The following is a 14,862-nucleotide window of genomic DNA, read 5'->3' on the forward strand; positions in this document are numbered from 1 at the left end:
TGTCTTCCTGTTCTGGGATTCTTGTCTTATTCTTGTCTTCCTGCTCTGGGATTCTTGTCTTCCTGTTCTGTGATTCTTGTCTTCCTGTTCTGTGATTCTTGTCTTCTTGTGTTCTGATTGTTTCTCAGATCGATTTTGTGGCTCATGACGATATCCCATACTCCTCAGCAGGAACTGAGGACGTCTACAAACACATCAAGGAGGCAGGTGTGTGTATGTGTGTGTATATGTGTGTATGTGTGTGTATGTGTGTGTGTGTGTGTGTATGTGTGTGTAAAGCTCTATTCAGAATCAGTTTCAGGTATCCATACGTCTGGAGATTCTTGTATTAGCCGAAATGTCTAGAATGTTCCGCCGGCTTTCAGCAGCGACATTTTGATTAGATGTTAAATTTTAAGAACGCTCCCCCACGTGCCCGTAGGAGGGGTGCAGCGTGTTATGTTTGTTACTGTTCACTGACTGCAAAGAGTTGTTGTGTACCGTTTTGCTAGTTTGCAATTTTGCAGAAAATAGATGAAAAATATAATTCTGTTTTGCCAGAATTGTGCTGTAGTCTTTGAAGGCGTTACATCTCCTCTGCTTGAACAAATGACTGTATGGCTTCAACACTCTCTTCCTAAGCAAGGCATTTGATTGGTTTGATGTGTTGCGAGGCGTCACTCATTTACTATGGGGTTTACACCACTTTTTAGAGACTTTCTGCCATTGACTTCAGCAGGCTTTCAGATTAGGGAAGGATGATTCTCGACGACGATCAGTGTGTGTGCGCATGTTCAACTGTGTGGGTGTTTATAATATATTTAGAATATGTGTGGGTGTTTATAATATATTTAGAATATGTGTGGGTGTTTATAATATATTTAGAATATGTGTGGGTGTTTATAATATATTTAGAATATGTGTGGGTGTTTATAATATATTTAGAATATGTGTGGGTGTTTATAATATATTTAGAATATGTGTGGGTGTTTATAATATATTTAGAATATGTGTGGGTGTTTATAATATATTTAGAATATGTGTGGGTGTTTATAATATATTTAGAATATGTGTGGGTGTTTATAATATATTTAGTATATGTGTGGGTGTTTATTTATAATATATTTAGAATATGTGTGGGTGTTTATTTATAATATATTTAGAATATGTGTGGGTGTTTATAATATATTTAGAATATGTGTGGGTGTTTATAATATATTTAGTATATGTGTGGGTGTTTATAATATATTTAGAATATGTGTGGGTGTTTATAATATATTTAGAATATGTGTGGGTGTTTATAATATATTTAGAATATGTGTGGGTGTTTATAATATATTTAGAATATGTGTGGGTGTTTATAATATATTTAGTATATGTGTGGGTGTTTATAATATATTTAGAATATGTGTGGGTGTTTATAATATATTTAGTATATGTGTGGGTGTTTATAATATATTTAGTATATGTGTGGGTGTTTATAATATATTTAGAATATGTGTGGGTGTTTATAATATATTTAGAATATGTGTGGGTGTTTATAATATATTTAGAATATGTGTGGGTGTTTATAATATATTTAGAATATGTGTGGGTGTTTATAATATATTTAGTATATGTGTGGGTGTTTATTTATAATATGTGTGTGTACGTGTGTGTGTGTGTGTGTTCCAGGCATGTTCGTGCCGACCCAGCGGACGGAGGGTATCTCGACCTCTGACCTGATCACTCGTATCGTACGAGACTACGACCTCTATGCTAGACGCAACCTGCAGCGAGGCTACACCGCTAAAGAGCTCAACGTCAGCTTCATCAACGTAAGTGTGTGTGTCTGTGCGCTGTCTACCCTTAACAGAACTGTCGCTTGTGTGTGTCTGTGCGCTGTCTACCCTTAACAGAACTGTCGCTTGTGTGTGTCTGTGCGCTGTCTACCCTTAACAGAACTGTCGCTTGTGTGTGTCTGTGTGCTGTCTACCCTTAACAGGACTGTCGCTTGTGTGTGTCTGTGCGCTGTCTACCCTTAACAGAACTGTCGCTTGTGTGTGTCTGTGTGCTGTCTACCCTTAACAGGACTGTCGCTTGTGTGTGTCTGTGCGCTGTCTACCCTTAACAGAACTGTCGCTTGTGTGTGTCTGTGCGCTGTGTACCCTTAACAGAACTGTCGCTTGTGTGTGTCTGTATACACTTAGAACACAACTGTCAAAAAACACAGACATACAGTACAGCCAACCCCCCTCCCTCCAACCTCCCTCTCTCCAACCTCCCTCTCTCCAACCTCCCTCTCTCCAACCTCCCTCCCTTCAACATTCCTCCAACCTCCCTCTCTCCAACCTCCCTCCCTTCAACATTCCTCCAACCTCTCCCAAATTCCTCCAACCTCCCTCTCTCCAACCTCCCTCTCTCCAACCTCCCTCTCTTCAACCCCCTCCCTTCAACCCCCTCTCCAACCCCCTCTCTCCAACCTCCCTCCCTTCAACCTCCCTCCCTCCAACCTCCCTCTCTCCAACCTCCCTCTCTCCAACCTCCCCTCCCTTCAACCTCCCTCCCTTCAACCTCCCTCTCTTCAGCCTCCCTCCCTTCAACCTCCCTATCTTCAACCTCCTCTCTTCAACCTCCCTCTCTTCAACCTCCCTCCCTTCAACCTCCCTCTCTTCAACCTCCTCCCTCCAACCTCCCTCTCTCCAACCTCCCTCCCTTCAACCTCCCTCCCTTCAACCTCCCTCCCTTCAACCTCCTCCCTCCAACCTCCCTCCCTCCAACCTCCCTCCCTTCAACCTCCCTCCCTTCAACCTCCCTCCCTTCAACCTCCCTCTCTTCAACCTCCCTCTCTTCAACCTCCCTCCCTTCAACCTCCCTCTCTTCAACCTCCCTCTCTTCAACCTCCCTCTCTTCAACCTCCCTCTAACCTTCCTCAGGAGAAGAAGTACCGCCTGCAGAACCAGGTGGACCGTATGAAGGAGGCAACATTTCTCCAACCTTCCTACAACCTTCCTACAACCTCCCTCCAACAGTCCTACAACCTTCCTCCACCCTCCGCCCAACCTTCCTCCAATCTCCCCCCAAGCTCCCTCCAACCTTCCTCTAACCTTCCATTCACCCCCAACCTCCCTCCAACCTGTTGATCATATCACTCCATCATTTTACGTCCTCCCTTTTCTCCATCATTTCTTTTAGTTTATCTCAACTAGGGTGAACATGATAGGAGATATTGTACAGCGATCGACTGCAGTGTGACTTTTTGCAGTGTGACTTTTTGCAGTGTGACATCCAGTGAGCAGGCCTACACTGTTACAGAGCTCTCCAGATAGAGACTGACTTCATAGACAAACATACACAGTTCTCTGTGCTTATAGAATAATATAATAGACTGTGTCTGCCCTATGCATTCTGTTTCTAGCTGCATCATTCTGTAACATGGTGCCTGCTGACTGACTGTGCCCTAGTGGAGACTTAACAGAGAGAAACACTGCCCTCTAGAGGAGTTGTAATGTAGCTGCATCCTTCCTGGGTGACGAGGAGAGATGGCTACTTAAGACATTTGAAATGCACCCTGTTGCCATAGCGACTGCATAAATGAATGGATGTTACATCATTTCAACAATGGTAACACCAAGGAATTCAGCTCCCTCCCTCCAACTCCCTCCCTCCCTCCAACATTTCTCCAACCTCCTCCCAACATCTCTCCAACCTCCCCCCAACCTCCCTTCAACTTTCTTCCAACCTTCCTGCCTCCCTCCCTTCAATTTTCCTCCAACCTCGCTGCAACTTCTTCCAACCTCCCTCCAACATTTCCCCAATCTTCCTGCCTCCCTCTCTCATTCCTTCAACTTTCCTCCAACCTCTCTCCAACCTTCTACCAACCTCGCTCCCTCCAACCTCTCTCCAAGCTCCCTCCAACATTCCTCCATCTTCTCCCAACTTCCAACCTTCCCCAACCTCCCTCTCTCCCTACAACCTCTCTCCCTCCAACCTCCATCCAAACTCCATCCAACCTTCCTCAGGAGAAGAAGTACTGCCTTCAGAACCAGGTGGACCGTATGAAGGAGAAGGTGAAGACGGTGGAGGAGAAGAGTAAACACTTTGTCTACCGCGTGGAGGAGAAGAGCCATGACCTCATACAGAAGTGGGAGGAGAAATCACGGGAGTTCATTGGTAACTTTCTGGAACTGTTCGGCCCAGATGGAACATGGGTAAGTAAGGCCTGTCTCTCATGCTCCGCTCATGCAAATTTTACAATCACTCATCTGACATGTCACTTCCTTGTCCACAAATCTAATCTGTGAACTAAACTGTGTACCTCCAACTAGACTAGTCTTTGAAGTGAAAGTACTCTCACATACCGGTCTCTGTCTCTCTCTGACTTCCTCTCGCCCTCTCTCTCTCTCCATCCCTCTACCCCCCCCCCCCCCCCAACAGAAACAGGTGTTTAGTGAGCGTAGTGGTCGGATGATCTCCTACGCCATGTCACCTCGCGGGTCACCTAGCAACAGTCCACCCAGGCAACTGTCTCCATCCCGTTCCCCATCTCCTCCCTCTTGCTGGTCTCGGCCCAGGCCAGCCTCCCCCTCCTCACCCAAAGAGGCCTCAGCCTCCTTCAGTAGCATGAGTGAAGAAGATGAGAACGACAAGTAGTGCCCCCCGGACTGTGGAACACATGCCATGTTCAAAACAACTAGGAAGTCGGAAATCTTTGACTTCCAACTTTAGTAAATTCAAAACAATTTAGAACGTGGAAAAAAACGAGCTCCGACTGGTGAAATCATTTTCAACAGTAAACTAACTCGGAATTCCAAATCGGAAACTCTTTCTAGAATTCCCTGAAGATCACCCCCCTCCCCCCCCACACACACACACTCTCTATCATCTTCTTCCACACACTGACAGCAATGACGGGATGCTGAAACTGTATCTTCCAGGAAGTAGATATGCAAGACAGAGGTGGGTCATGGGAAATGTAGTCTAGTGCTACAGCACAAAGAAGCCATCACAGTCTCTGTTGCCTGGGCAATGAAACAGATGGGAGTGTAGAGAAGATGATGCGACTGATCTGTTTTCGATTGCTCAGGTCTGACAGAGGCAGTAAATAAAATAGTGCCTGTTGATCATATCACTTCATCCTTTTATGTCCTCCCTTTTTCTCTATCCTTTCTTTTTTTAATCTCATTGTGAGAACAACTAGGGTGAACATGATAGGAGATATTGTACAGCGATCGACTGCAGTGTGACTTTTTGCAGTGTGACATCCAGTGAGCAGGCCTACACTGTTACAGAGCTCTCCAGATAGAGACTGACTTCATAGACAAACATACACAGTTCTCTGTGCTTATAGAATAATATAATAGACTGTGTCTGCCCTATGCATTCTGTTTCTAGCTGCATCATTCTGTAACATGGTGCCTGCTGACTGACTGTGCCCTAGTGGAGACTTAACAGAGAGAAACACTGCCCTCTAGAGGAGTTGTAATGTAGCTGCATCCTTCCTGGGTGACGAGGAGAGATGGCTACTTAAGACTATTGAAATGCACCCCACTGAATCATTCATTAATTTGCCATAGGGACTGTATAAATTATGTATGTAACATTTTTTTTGGGGGGGGCAGGGGGGGCAGGTAGGTTAGCAGTTAAGAGTGTTGGGGGCCTGATACTGAAATGTCGCTGGTTCGAATCCTCGAGTTCACTAGGTGAAACCTCGAGCTGGCGAGGTGAAACATCTGTTGATGTGCCCTTGAGCTAGGTACTGAACCCTAATTGCTCTGGATAAGAGCTTCTGCTAAATTACTCAACAATGGTAACAACATGGGAACTCAGTACCTGATTGGTGATTGCATAATTAACAGAACACTTGGAACTTCAGTGTCAGGGAGGTTTGTCTCCCCCCCTTTCCCAATGTGGCCGCCCTTCTCTTGTAAACAGCTACAGAAACTGATCTAGCAATTGAGTAGCATTTAGAATGTACAATTGGGACTGAGCTTATTCCGGGACCTTCCTTAGAGACCGGAGAACAAAGGTTATAGTCCCAGTATGGCCAGTGTTATCCACAAAGCCCTGGCGTGGCCATAGAATCAGGTGGCTGGAACAAAAACCAGTACCGGCCATTTGTGGATTGGCTTGTTCACCTCTGCTGTGGTAGAATCAAGATGGTCTCTGGCCTAGCTAGTCACAACACCACACAGAAGTGTGAACTCTTCAACTCAATGTCTCTCGCTATGACACAACTGTTCCACAGCAGAAAGCCACATGAACCCACTTGCTACCGCACAACTCCTGATCCGCCTTAGAGAGGTTCTTGTCCTGTATGTAACCTATGTAACCCTGCACTCTATGTACAAACTTTGGAATGTCTGTTTCTGTTTGTTATGTTCTTATTTTATAATGGCTTCATATGTAAATAAATAGAAAAGGAAAATCATTGAAAGAGAAGCAGCTTGGTGATTGTTTCCTCTCAATTTCTCTCTCTTTTTCAGCAGATACAGACTTGCACACACTCTCTCTCTCTCTCTCACACACACACACACACACACACACACACACACACACAGTTGTTATTTTTACTGTAGGTTTGAATAATTTACAGTAGGTATTGTAGTAGGTATTGTAGTAGGTATTACAGTAGGTATTACAGTAGGTATTGTAGTAGGTATTACAGTAGGTATTACAGTTGGTATTGTATTAGTTATTACAGTAGGTATTACAGTAGGTATTGTATTAGTTATTACAGTAGGTATTACAGTAGGTATTATTACAGTAGGTATTGTAGTAGGTATTCTATTATGTATTACAGTAGGTATTGTAGTAGGTATTCTATTAGGTATTACAGTAGGTATTATTTTAGGTATTACAGTAGATATTGTAGTAGGTATTACAGTAGGTATTACAGTAGGTATTATTTTAGGTTTTACAGTAGGTATTCTGTAGGTTTCACAGTAGATATTGTAGTAGGTATTACAGTAGGTATTACAGTAGGTATTGTAGCAGGTTTTACAGTAGGTATTACAGTAGGTATGGTAGTAGGTATTCTATTAGGTATTACAGTAGATATTGTAGTAGGTATTACAGTAGGTATTACAGTAGGTATTACAGTAGGTATTGTAGTAGGTATTCTATTAGGTATTACAGTAGGTATTCTTTTAGGTATTACAGTAGGTATTACAGTAGATAGTGTAGTAGGTATTACAGTAGGTATTACAGTAGGTATTGTAGTAGGTATTACAGTAGGTATTCTTTTAGGTTTTACAGTAGGTATTCTGTAGGTTTCACAGTAGATATTGTAGTAGGTATTACAGTAGGTATTACAGTAGGTATTGTAGCAGGTTTTACAGTAGGTATTACAGTAGGTATTGTAGTAGGTATTCTATTAGGTATTACAGTAGGTAGTACAGTAGATATTGTAGTAGGTATTACAGTAGATATTGTAGTAGGTATTACAGTAGGTATTACAGTAGGTATTACAGTAGGTATTGTATTAGGTTTTACAGTAGGTATTGTGGTAGGTATTACAGTAGGTGTTGTAGTAGGTATTCTATTAGGTATTACAGTATGTATTCTTTTAGGTATTACAGTAGGTATTACAGTGGGTATTCTTTTAGGTATTACAGTAGGTATTAAGGTGGGTATTACTGTAGGTATTACAGTAGGTATTAAGGTGGGTATTACAGTAGGTATTACAGTAGGTATTAAGGTGGGTATTACAGTAGGTATTACAGTAGGTATTACAGTAGGTATTACAGTAGGTATTGTATTAGGTTTTACAGTAGGTATTGTGGTAGGTATTCTATTAGGTATTACAGTAGGTATTACAGTAGGTATTGTAGTAGGTATTACAGAAGGTATTACAGTAGGTGTTCTATTAGGTATTACAGTAGGTATTGTAGTAGGTATTACAGTAGGTATTACAGTAGGTATTGTAGCAGGTTTTACAGTAGGTATTGTGGTAGGTATTCTATTAGGTATTACAGTAGGCATTACAGTTGGTATTGTATTAGTTATTACAGTAGGTATTACAGTAGGTATTACAGTAGGTATTGTATTAGGTATTACAGTAGGTGTTCTATTAGGTTTTACAGTAGGTATTACAGTAGGTATTGTAGTAGTTATTACAGTAGGTATTACAGTAGGTATTGTATTAGGTTTTACAGTATGTATTACAGTTGGTATTGTATTAGTTATTGCAGTAGGTATTACAGTAGGTATTCTATTAGGTTTTACAGTAGGTATGCTGTAGGTTTCACAGTAGGTATTCTGTAGGTTTTACAGTAGTTATTGTGGTAGGTATTGTATTAGGTTTTACAGTAGGTATTGTGGTAGGTATTACAGTTGGTATTGTATTAGTTATTACAGTAGGTATTACAGTAGGTATTGTAGTAGGTATTACAGTAGGTATCGTAGTAGGTTTTACAGTAGGTATTGTGGTAGGTATTGTATTAGGTTTTACAGTAGGTATTGTGGTAGGTATTACAGTTGGTATTGTATTAGTTATTACAGTAGGTATTACAGTAGGTATTCTATTAGGTTTTACAGTAGGTATTGTATTAGGTTTCACAGTAGGTATTCTGTAGGTTTTACAGTAGTTATTGCAACTTTATCTCATGCTGAATACCTCTACAGTATCTTGTTGTATTGTGTTGTATAAGCTAACCGCTACTGTACCATGTATGCATCCACAAGTTACTGTTTGTTTTGTGGTAACATACATATGCATTATCTTTCTCTACGGGGAGAATATCATTAATGCCAAGTGCTCAGTCATCTCCTTACATCAGAGATACAGTAGGATACATGAGAAATCTACTTCGATTTATTAAAAAATAATAATGATTAAATTCGACATTTCAATGTTTCCATTGCATTTACAACTCTACCGATAGTTTTGTCACAAAAACTGTAAAATAAATAAATATATATATCCTCTGTAGCCAACAGCTTGCAGATACAGTGCAGGTAGGCTAATCTACATATTGGATAAGAGTGAGAATTTGTCAAACGGCAGTCAAGCATCAATCATTATGTCACCAGAATTACACCCTCAATATTTATTGGAAAGGAGCATCAAGATCACAGTGCACTTTCACCACCCTGTGAAGTTCATCGTAACTTATTTCATCTGTAGCCTAATAAACTGTATGGTTTTCCGAGTCGTAGTGGGAGGACCACACAACAAGTTCTTCCACATGATGGTCATATCAATATTTGTGCATAAAGCTGTTTCCCTCGCCATTTCCTGCATAAAAAAAGATCCCATCATGTCGAACGAAGTAATTATCCGTCACAATGTATAAAATTGTGACAAAACTGTCTGTCACAGCTGTTGTTGTTTATAAATGTTTTATATGTTATGACTTTATTCACAAACTGTGGATGGAAACGTGGTTACTGGCTGACACAACGAGAAACACTGCTGATGCACAGATTTTTACCATACTTAACTTTCCTTCCAAAAAAATGGCAATTATTTCACTCATATTGTAATTAATTATAGATCATATTTCATAGAAATCTTGAAACACTGGACAGTTACTTTAAATACAAGGCTTAGTCAGTGTGGCGTCGTTAGCGATAGTCTTGGTGAGATAATGAGAATGTTCATAGTTGCTTGCCGGGTTGATGGTGCCACGTGACGTAGCCTTCATTAGAATTGATCATGTACCGTTAGCATGGTCGTATCAAATCACATTTTATTTGTCACATACACAGCAGATGTTAATGCGAGTGTAGCGAAATGCTTGTGCTTCTAGTTCCGACAATGCAGTAATAACCAACAAGTAATCTAACTAACAATTCCAAAACTACTGTCTTATGCACAGTGTAAGGGGATAAAGAATATGTACATAAAGATATATGAATGAGTGATGGTACAGAGCAGCATAGGCAAGATACAGTAGATGGTATCGAGTACAGTATATACATATGAGATGAGTATGTAAACAAAGTGGCATAGTTAAAGTGGCTAGTGATACATGTATTACATAAGGATGCAGTAGATGATATAGAGTACAGTATATACGTATACATATGAGATGAATAAAGTAGGGTATGTAAACATTATATGAGGTAGCATTGTTTAAAGTGGCTAGTGATATATTTTACATCATTTCCCATCAATTCCCATTATTAAAGTGGCTGGAGTTGAGTCAGTGTCAGTGTGTTGGCAGCAGCCACTCAATGTTAGTGGTGGCTGTTTAACAGTCTGATGGCCTTGAGATAGAAGCTGTTTTTCAGTCTCTCGGTCCCAGCTTTGATGCACCTGTACTGACCTCGCCTTCTGGATGATAGCAGGGTGAACAGGCAGTGGCTCGGGTGGTCGTTGTCCTTGATGATCTTTATGGCCTTCCTGTAACATCGGGTGGTGTAGGTGTCCTGGAGGGCAGGTAGTTTGCCCCCGGTGATGCGTTGTGCAGACCTCACTACCCTCTGGAGTGCCTTACGGTTGTGGGCGGAGCAGTTGCCGTACCAGGCGGTGATACAGCCCGCCAGGATGCTCTCGATTGTGCATCTGTAGAAGTTTGTGAGTGCTTTTGGTGACAAGCCAAATTTCTTCAGCCTCCTGAGGTTGAAGAGGCGCTGCTGCGCCTTCTTCACGATGCTGTCTGTGTGAGTGGACCAATTCAGTTTGTCTGTGATGTGTATGCCGAGGAACTTAAAACTTACTACCCTCTCCACTACTGTTCCATCGATGTGGATAGGGGGGTGTTCCCTCTGCTGTTTCCTTAAGTCCACAATCATCTCCTTAGTTTTGTTGACGTTGAGTGTGAGGTTATTTTCCTGACACCACACTCCGAGGGCCCTCACCTCCTCCCTGTAGGCCGTCTCGTAGTTGTTGGTAATCAAGCCTACCACTGTTGTGTTGTCCGCAAACTTGATGATTGAGTTGGAGGCGTGCGTGGCCACGCAGTCGTGGGTGAACAGGGAGTACAGGAGAGGGCTCAGAACGCACCCTTGTGGGGCCCCAGTGTTGAGGATCAGCGGGGTGGAGATGTTGTTGCCTACCCTCACCACCTGGGGGGCCCGTCAGGAAGTCCAGTACCCAGTTGCACAGGGGCGGGGTCGAGACCCAGGGTCTCGAGCTTGATGACGAGCTTGGAGGGTACTATGGTGTTGAATGCCGAGCTGTAGTCGATGAACAGCATTCTCACATAGGTATTCCTCTTGTCCAGATGGGTTAGGGCAGTGTGCAGTGTGGTTGAGATTGCATCGTCTGTGGACCTATTTGGGCGGTAAGCAAATTGGAGTGGGTCTAGGGTGTCAGGTAGGGTGGAGGTGATATGGTCCTTGACTAGTCTCTCAAAGCACTTCATGATGACGGAAGTGAGTGCTACGGGGCGGTAGTCGTTAAGCTCAGTTACCTTAGCTTTCTTGGGAACAGGAACAATGGTGGCCCTCTTGAAGCATGTGGGAACAGCAGACTGGTATAGGGATTGATTGATTATGTCCGTAAACACACCAGCCAGCTGGTCTGTGCATGCTCTGAGGGCGCGGCTGGGGATGCCGTCTGGGCCTGCAGCCTTGCGAGGGTTAACACGTTTAAATGTTTTACTCACCTCGGCTGCAGTGAAGGAGAGTCCGCATGTTTTCACTGCAGGCCGTGTCAGTGGCACTGTATTGTCCTCAAAGCGGGCAAAAAAGTTATTTAGTCTGCCTGGGAGCAAGACATCCTGGTCCGTGACTGGGCTGGTTTTCTTCTTGTAGTCCGTGATTGACTGTAGACCCTGCCACATACCTCTTGTGTCTGAGCCGTTGAATTGAGATTCTACTTTGTCTCTATACTGACGCTTAGCTTGTTTGATAGCCTTGCGGAGGGAATAGCTGCACTGTTTGTATTCGGTCATGTTACCAGTCACCTTGCCCTGATTAAAAGCAGTGGTTCGCGCTTTCAGTTTCACGCGGATGCTGCCATCAATCCACGGTTTCTGGTTAGGGAATGTTTTAATCGTTGCTATGGGTGTGGAAGCAGCAGGGAATGGACTTGGACTGAAACTAACCACCAGGGCTCCAGTGTTCTACGTCTCCCTCTTGTCGGGTTTTTAGAATCCTTAATGTGATGACATTCTATTTTTCCAAATCGATTACCTAACGTTTAATTGATTACGTGATTGAATTTAATCAAGCAACAATTTACTCAATTAATAACAAGGGGCACCACAGAGAAGTTTATTTAAGGAGTTCCGTCTCCCGAATGAACTCTTAGAGCGACTCGGAATGGTTCCCCATCTCTTACATTTCAGTCATTAATTATTATTTACCTTCTATCAGTCTCATCTGAATGTCGTAAAATTCTTGGTTATGTCACGCCCTGACCGTAGATTGCTTTGTATGTTTCTATTTTTAGTTTGGTCAGGGTGTGATGTGGGTGGGTATTCTATGTTGTATGTCTAGGTGTTGTGTTTCTATGTTTCGGCCTGGTATGGTTCCCAATCAGAGGCAGCTGGTTATCATTGTCTCTGATTGAGAACCATACTTAGGTAGCCTGTTTTCCCACTCTTGTTTGTGGGTGGTTGTTTTCTGTTTAGTGTCACCTTGCAGAACTGTTTTGTTTCTTCCATTCACTTCGTTATTTTGTTTTGTGTGTTCAGTTAATAAATTAACATGGACACTTACCACGCAGCGCATTGGTCCCATATTTCATACTCGTCGCCAGACGATGCAGAGGTCCGTTACAGGTTATCTGCATGAACCCTAGTTTCCATAATGAGTCAGAAATATACAAATTGGCTTAATTATTTATTTACTAACTAAATAAATCACAGAAATACATAAACAAACAGATATTGGTTACTAACAATGATAGAAAAGTCCCTAGCGGACTAAGCCAATATGACGGCTTGGTGGACAAAAAGAATAGTTGTAATTTATATATTTACGCCCATATGTCGTTGTCTTCTTCACTGTTGGAATCCTTGATAGTCCTTTAGGGTTCATCAGGGTCTCTGGTTAACCTTCCCAGGAGTCACATGTCTTTCATGGATGTACGTGGTTAAATTGGATACTTCAGAGTACCATTCGGAAGTGTTCTCATAGATGCGTCAACGTTTGTTGGTATTCTTGTTCTACATTTACGTCATTTCTAGCTGCAGACTAGTAATTATACATCTAAGATTTGCTTTTATTCTGTAGTGATGGATAGTCTCAGAGTTGAACCATTTCCAGACGTGTAGCCAATGCTCCGCATGGTATGGTCTTGTCCTTTGGTAGAGTTGTAGTGCCAACTATTTCAACATGTTGCATCAGCTGCATGTTTTCTAGACTTCGAAATTCAACCATTTGCAACCCTAGCTTAGCTTGCGTGGTCTGCTGTGAATTTCATCAGGATTTTTTACATTTCAGTAGAAAGGGGCGGTTCCATGATGCCGACGGAATGTCAATGCTCACGTGGGCGTGGCCACTGACTAGCTCATTTTCATATGAAAATTCACTCTCTCATTTAGAAGGTTAACACATTGCATCTTTTCACAAATAGTTTAATCACATATGTTTCACAATATTTAGATGTAAACCTGACAGCTGATGCACTATTGTAAAGTGGCTGTTCCAATGTCATAAGGTGAAAGCACCAATTTGTAAGTGAAATGTACACTTTAAAACAAACTCCTCACGACGCCAGGACAGCGGAGTCAATCACCACCTTCCGGAGACACCTGAAACACTTTAAGAGATACCTTTGTGTTTCTTATCCTTCGTGAGATCACCAAAATAAACACACTCATCTTAACTGTGTCCACAGACCATTCCCAAAAGTGTCAATATTGCTTAATTATCCCATTTTGGGGATTTAGGAGTTTGGCCAAGTCTATCTTCAATACTGCATGGCAGTTTCTACCAGGTCTTTATGATCCTCCCCCCAGGGCACGTCAGACACTCTCTTTCTGATAATAGAATAATAAAAATGCATCCGTTTGTTCTGGATTCTTTCAGTAACATAAATAACATACTTAATGCATAATAATTATATTTTGTTTATTCCCGTTGTTCCTGAAATGACTTAAAGTCTTCTTATACCCGAGTGGCGCAGTGGACAAAGGCACTGCATCGCAGTGTTGCGGTATGACCGGGAGTCCCATAGGGCGACGCACAATTGGCCCAACGTCATCCAGGTTAGGGGAGGGTTTGTCAGGGGGCTTTACTTGGCTCATCGCGCTCTAGCGACTCCTTGTGGCGGGCCGGGCGCCTGCAGGCTGACCTTGGTCATCAGTTGCACAGTGTTTCATGACACATTGGTGCAGCTGGCTTCCAGTAAAAGCAAGCAGATGTTAAGAAGCACGGCTTGGCAGGCCATGTTTCTGAGGACGCATGACTCGACCTTCGCCTCTCCCGAGCCCGTTGGGGAGTTGCAGCTACGAGACTAGATCGTAATCACAAAATTGGGAAGAAAGAGGGTATATATTGCAACAAATATTGAAACAAAATGTTCTTATAATGTTCATATAGTTTAATTTACTGCAAAACTCTCTTTTCTGTAACTTGCTGTCAGAGCATGCCACTGTAACCATGACAATCGTACCAATCGTTAACTATGACAACGGCCCAAACTGATGCCAGCTGTGCCCAATCAAAACTGTGTCCCCAAAGGGAGGAAGAGAAAAACATCTTTATTCCTTTTCTCTGTCGGATCTGAAACCAAACCATCAGCCTCCGTCTCAGCCTGATGCTTTGTAGGGGAAAGGAACACTAGTTCTATTCCGTGGGACTGAACAAACAGACTGGAGCTGGACACTAATTTGGACGCTTATAAGAAATGCCGCTATGTCCTCCGACAAACCATCAAACAGGCAAAGGGTCAATACAGGACTAGGATGGAGTCCTACTAGACTGGCCCTGACGCTCGTCGGATGTGACAGGGTTTGCAAACTATTACGGACTACAAAGGGAAACACAGCCACGAGCTGCTCAGTG

General features: G+C 42.6%; 1 protein-coding gene across 3 annotated transcripts in view; it reads left to right on the top strand.

Annotated features, from left to right (window-relative positions):
* LOC115123209 (choline-phosphate cytidylyltransferase B-like) overlaps nucleotides 1–6,388 on the top strand; it is a 14,003-nt gene extending 7,615 nt beyond the window's left edge. For 2 of the 3 annotated variants that reach the window (XM_065019280.1, XM_065019277.1), the window contains exons 5-8: nucleotides 129–207; nucleotides 1,654–1,796; nucleotides 3,981–4,169; nucleotides 4,396–6,388. In XM_065019280.1, the coding sequence (XP_064875352.1) occupies nucleotides 129–207; nucleotides 1,654–1,796; nucleotides 3,981–4,169; nucleotides 4,396–4,611 (627 nt within the window). In that variant the 3' untranslated portion in view covers nucleotides 4,612–6,388. Of the gene's footprint in view, nucleotides 1–128; nucleotides 208–1,653; nucleotides 1,797–2,894; nucleotides 3,558–3,980; nucleotides 4,170–4,395 lie in introns of those variants that run through there. The other variant, XM_065019278.1, reaches the window with a different exon arrangement.
* The last annotated feature ends 8,474 nt before the right edge of the window (nucleotides 6,389–14,862 follow it).

The sequence above is a fragment of the Oncorhynchus nerka genome, linkage group LG6 (assembly GCF_034236695.1).
Source record: "Oncorhynchus nerka isolate Pitt River linkage group LG6, Oner_Uvic_2.0, whole genome shotgun sequence".
Taxonomy (NCBI): Eukaryota; Metazoa; Chordata; class Actinopteri; order Salmoniformes; family Salmonidae; genus Oncorhynchus; species Oncorhynchus nerka.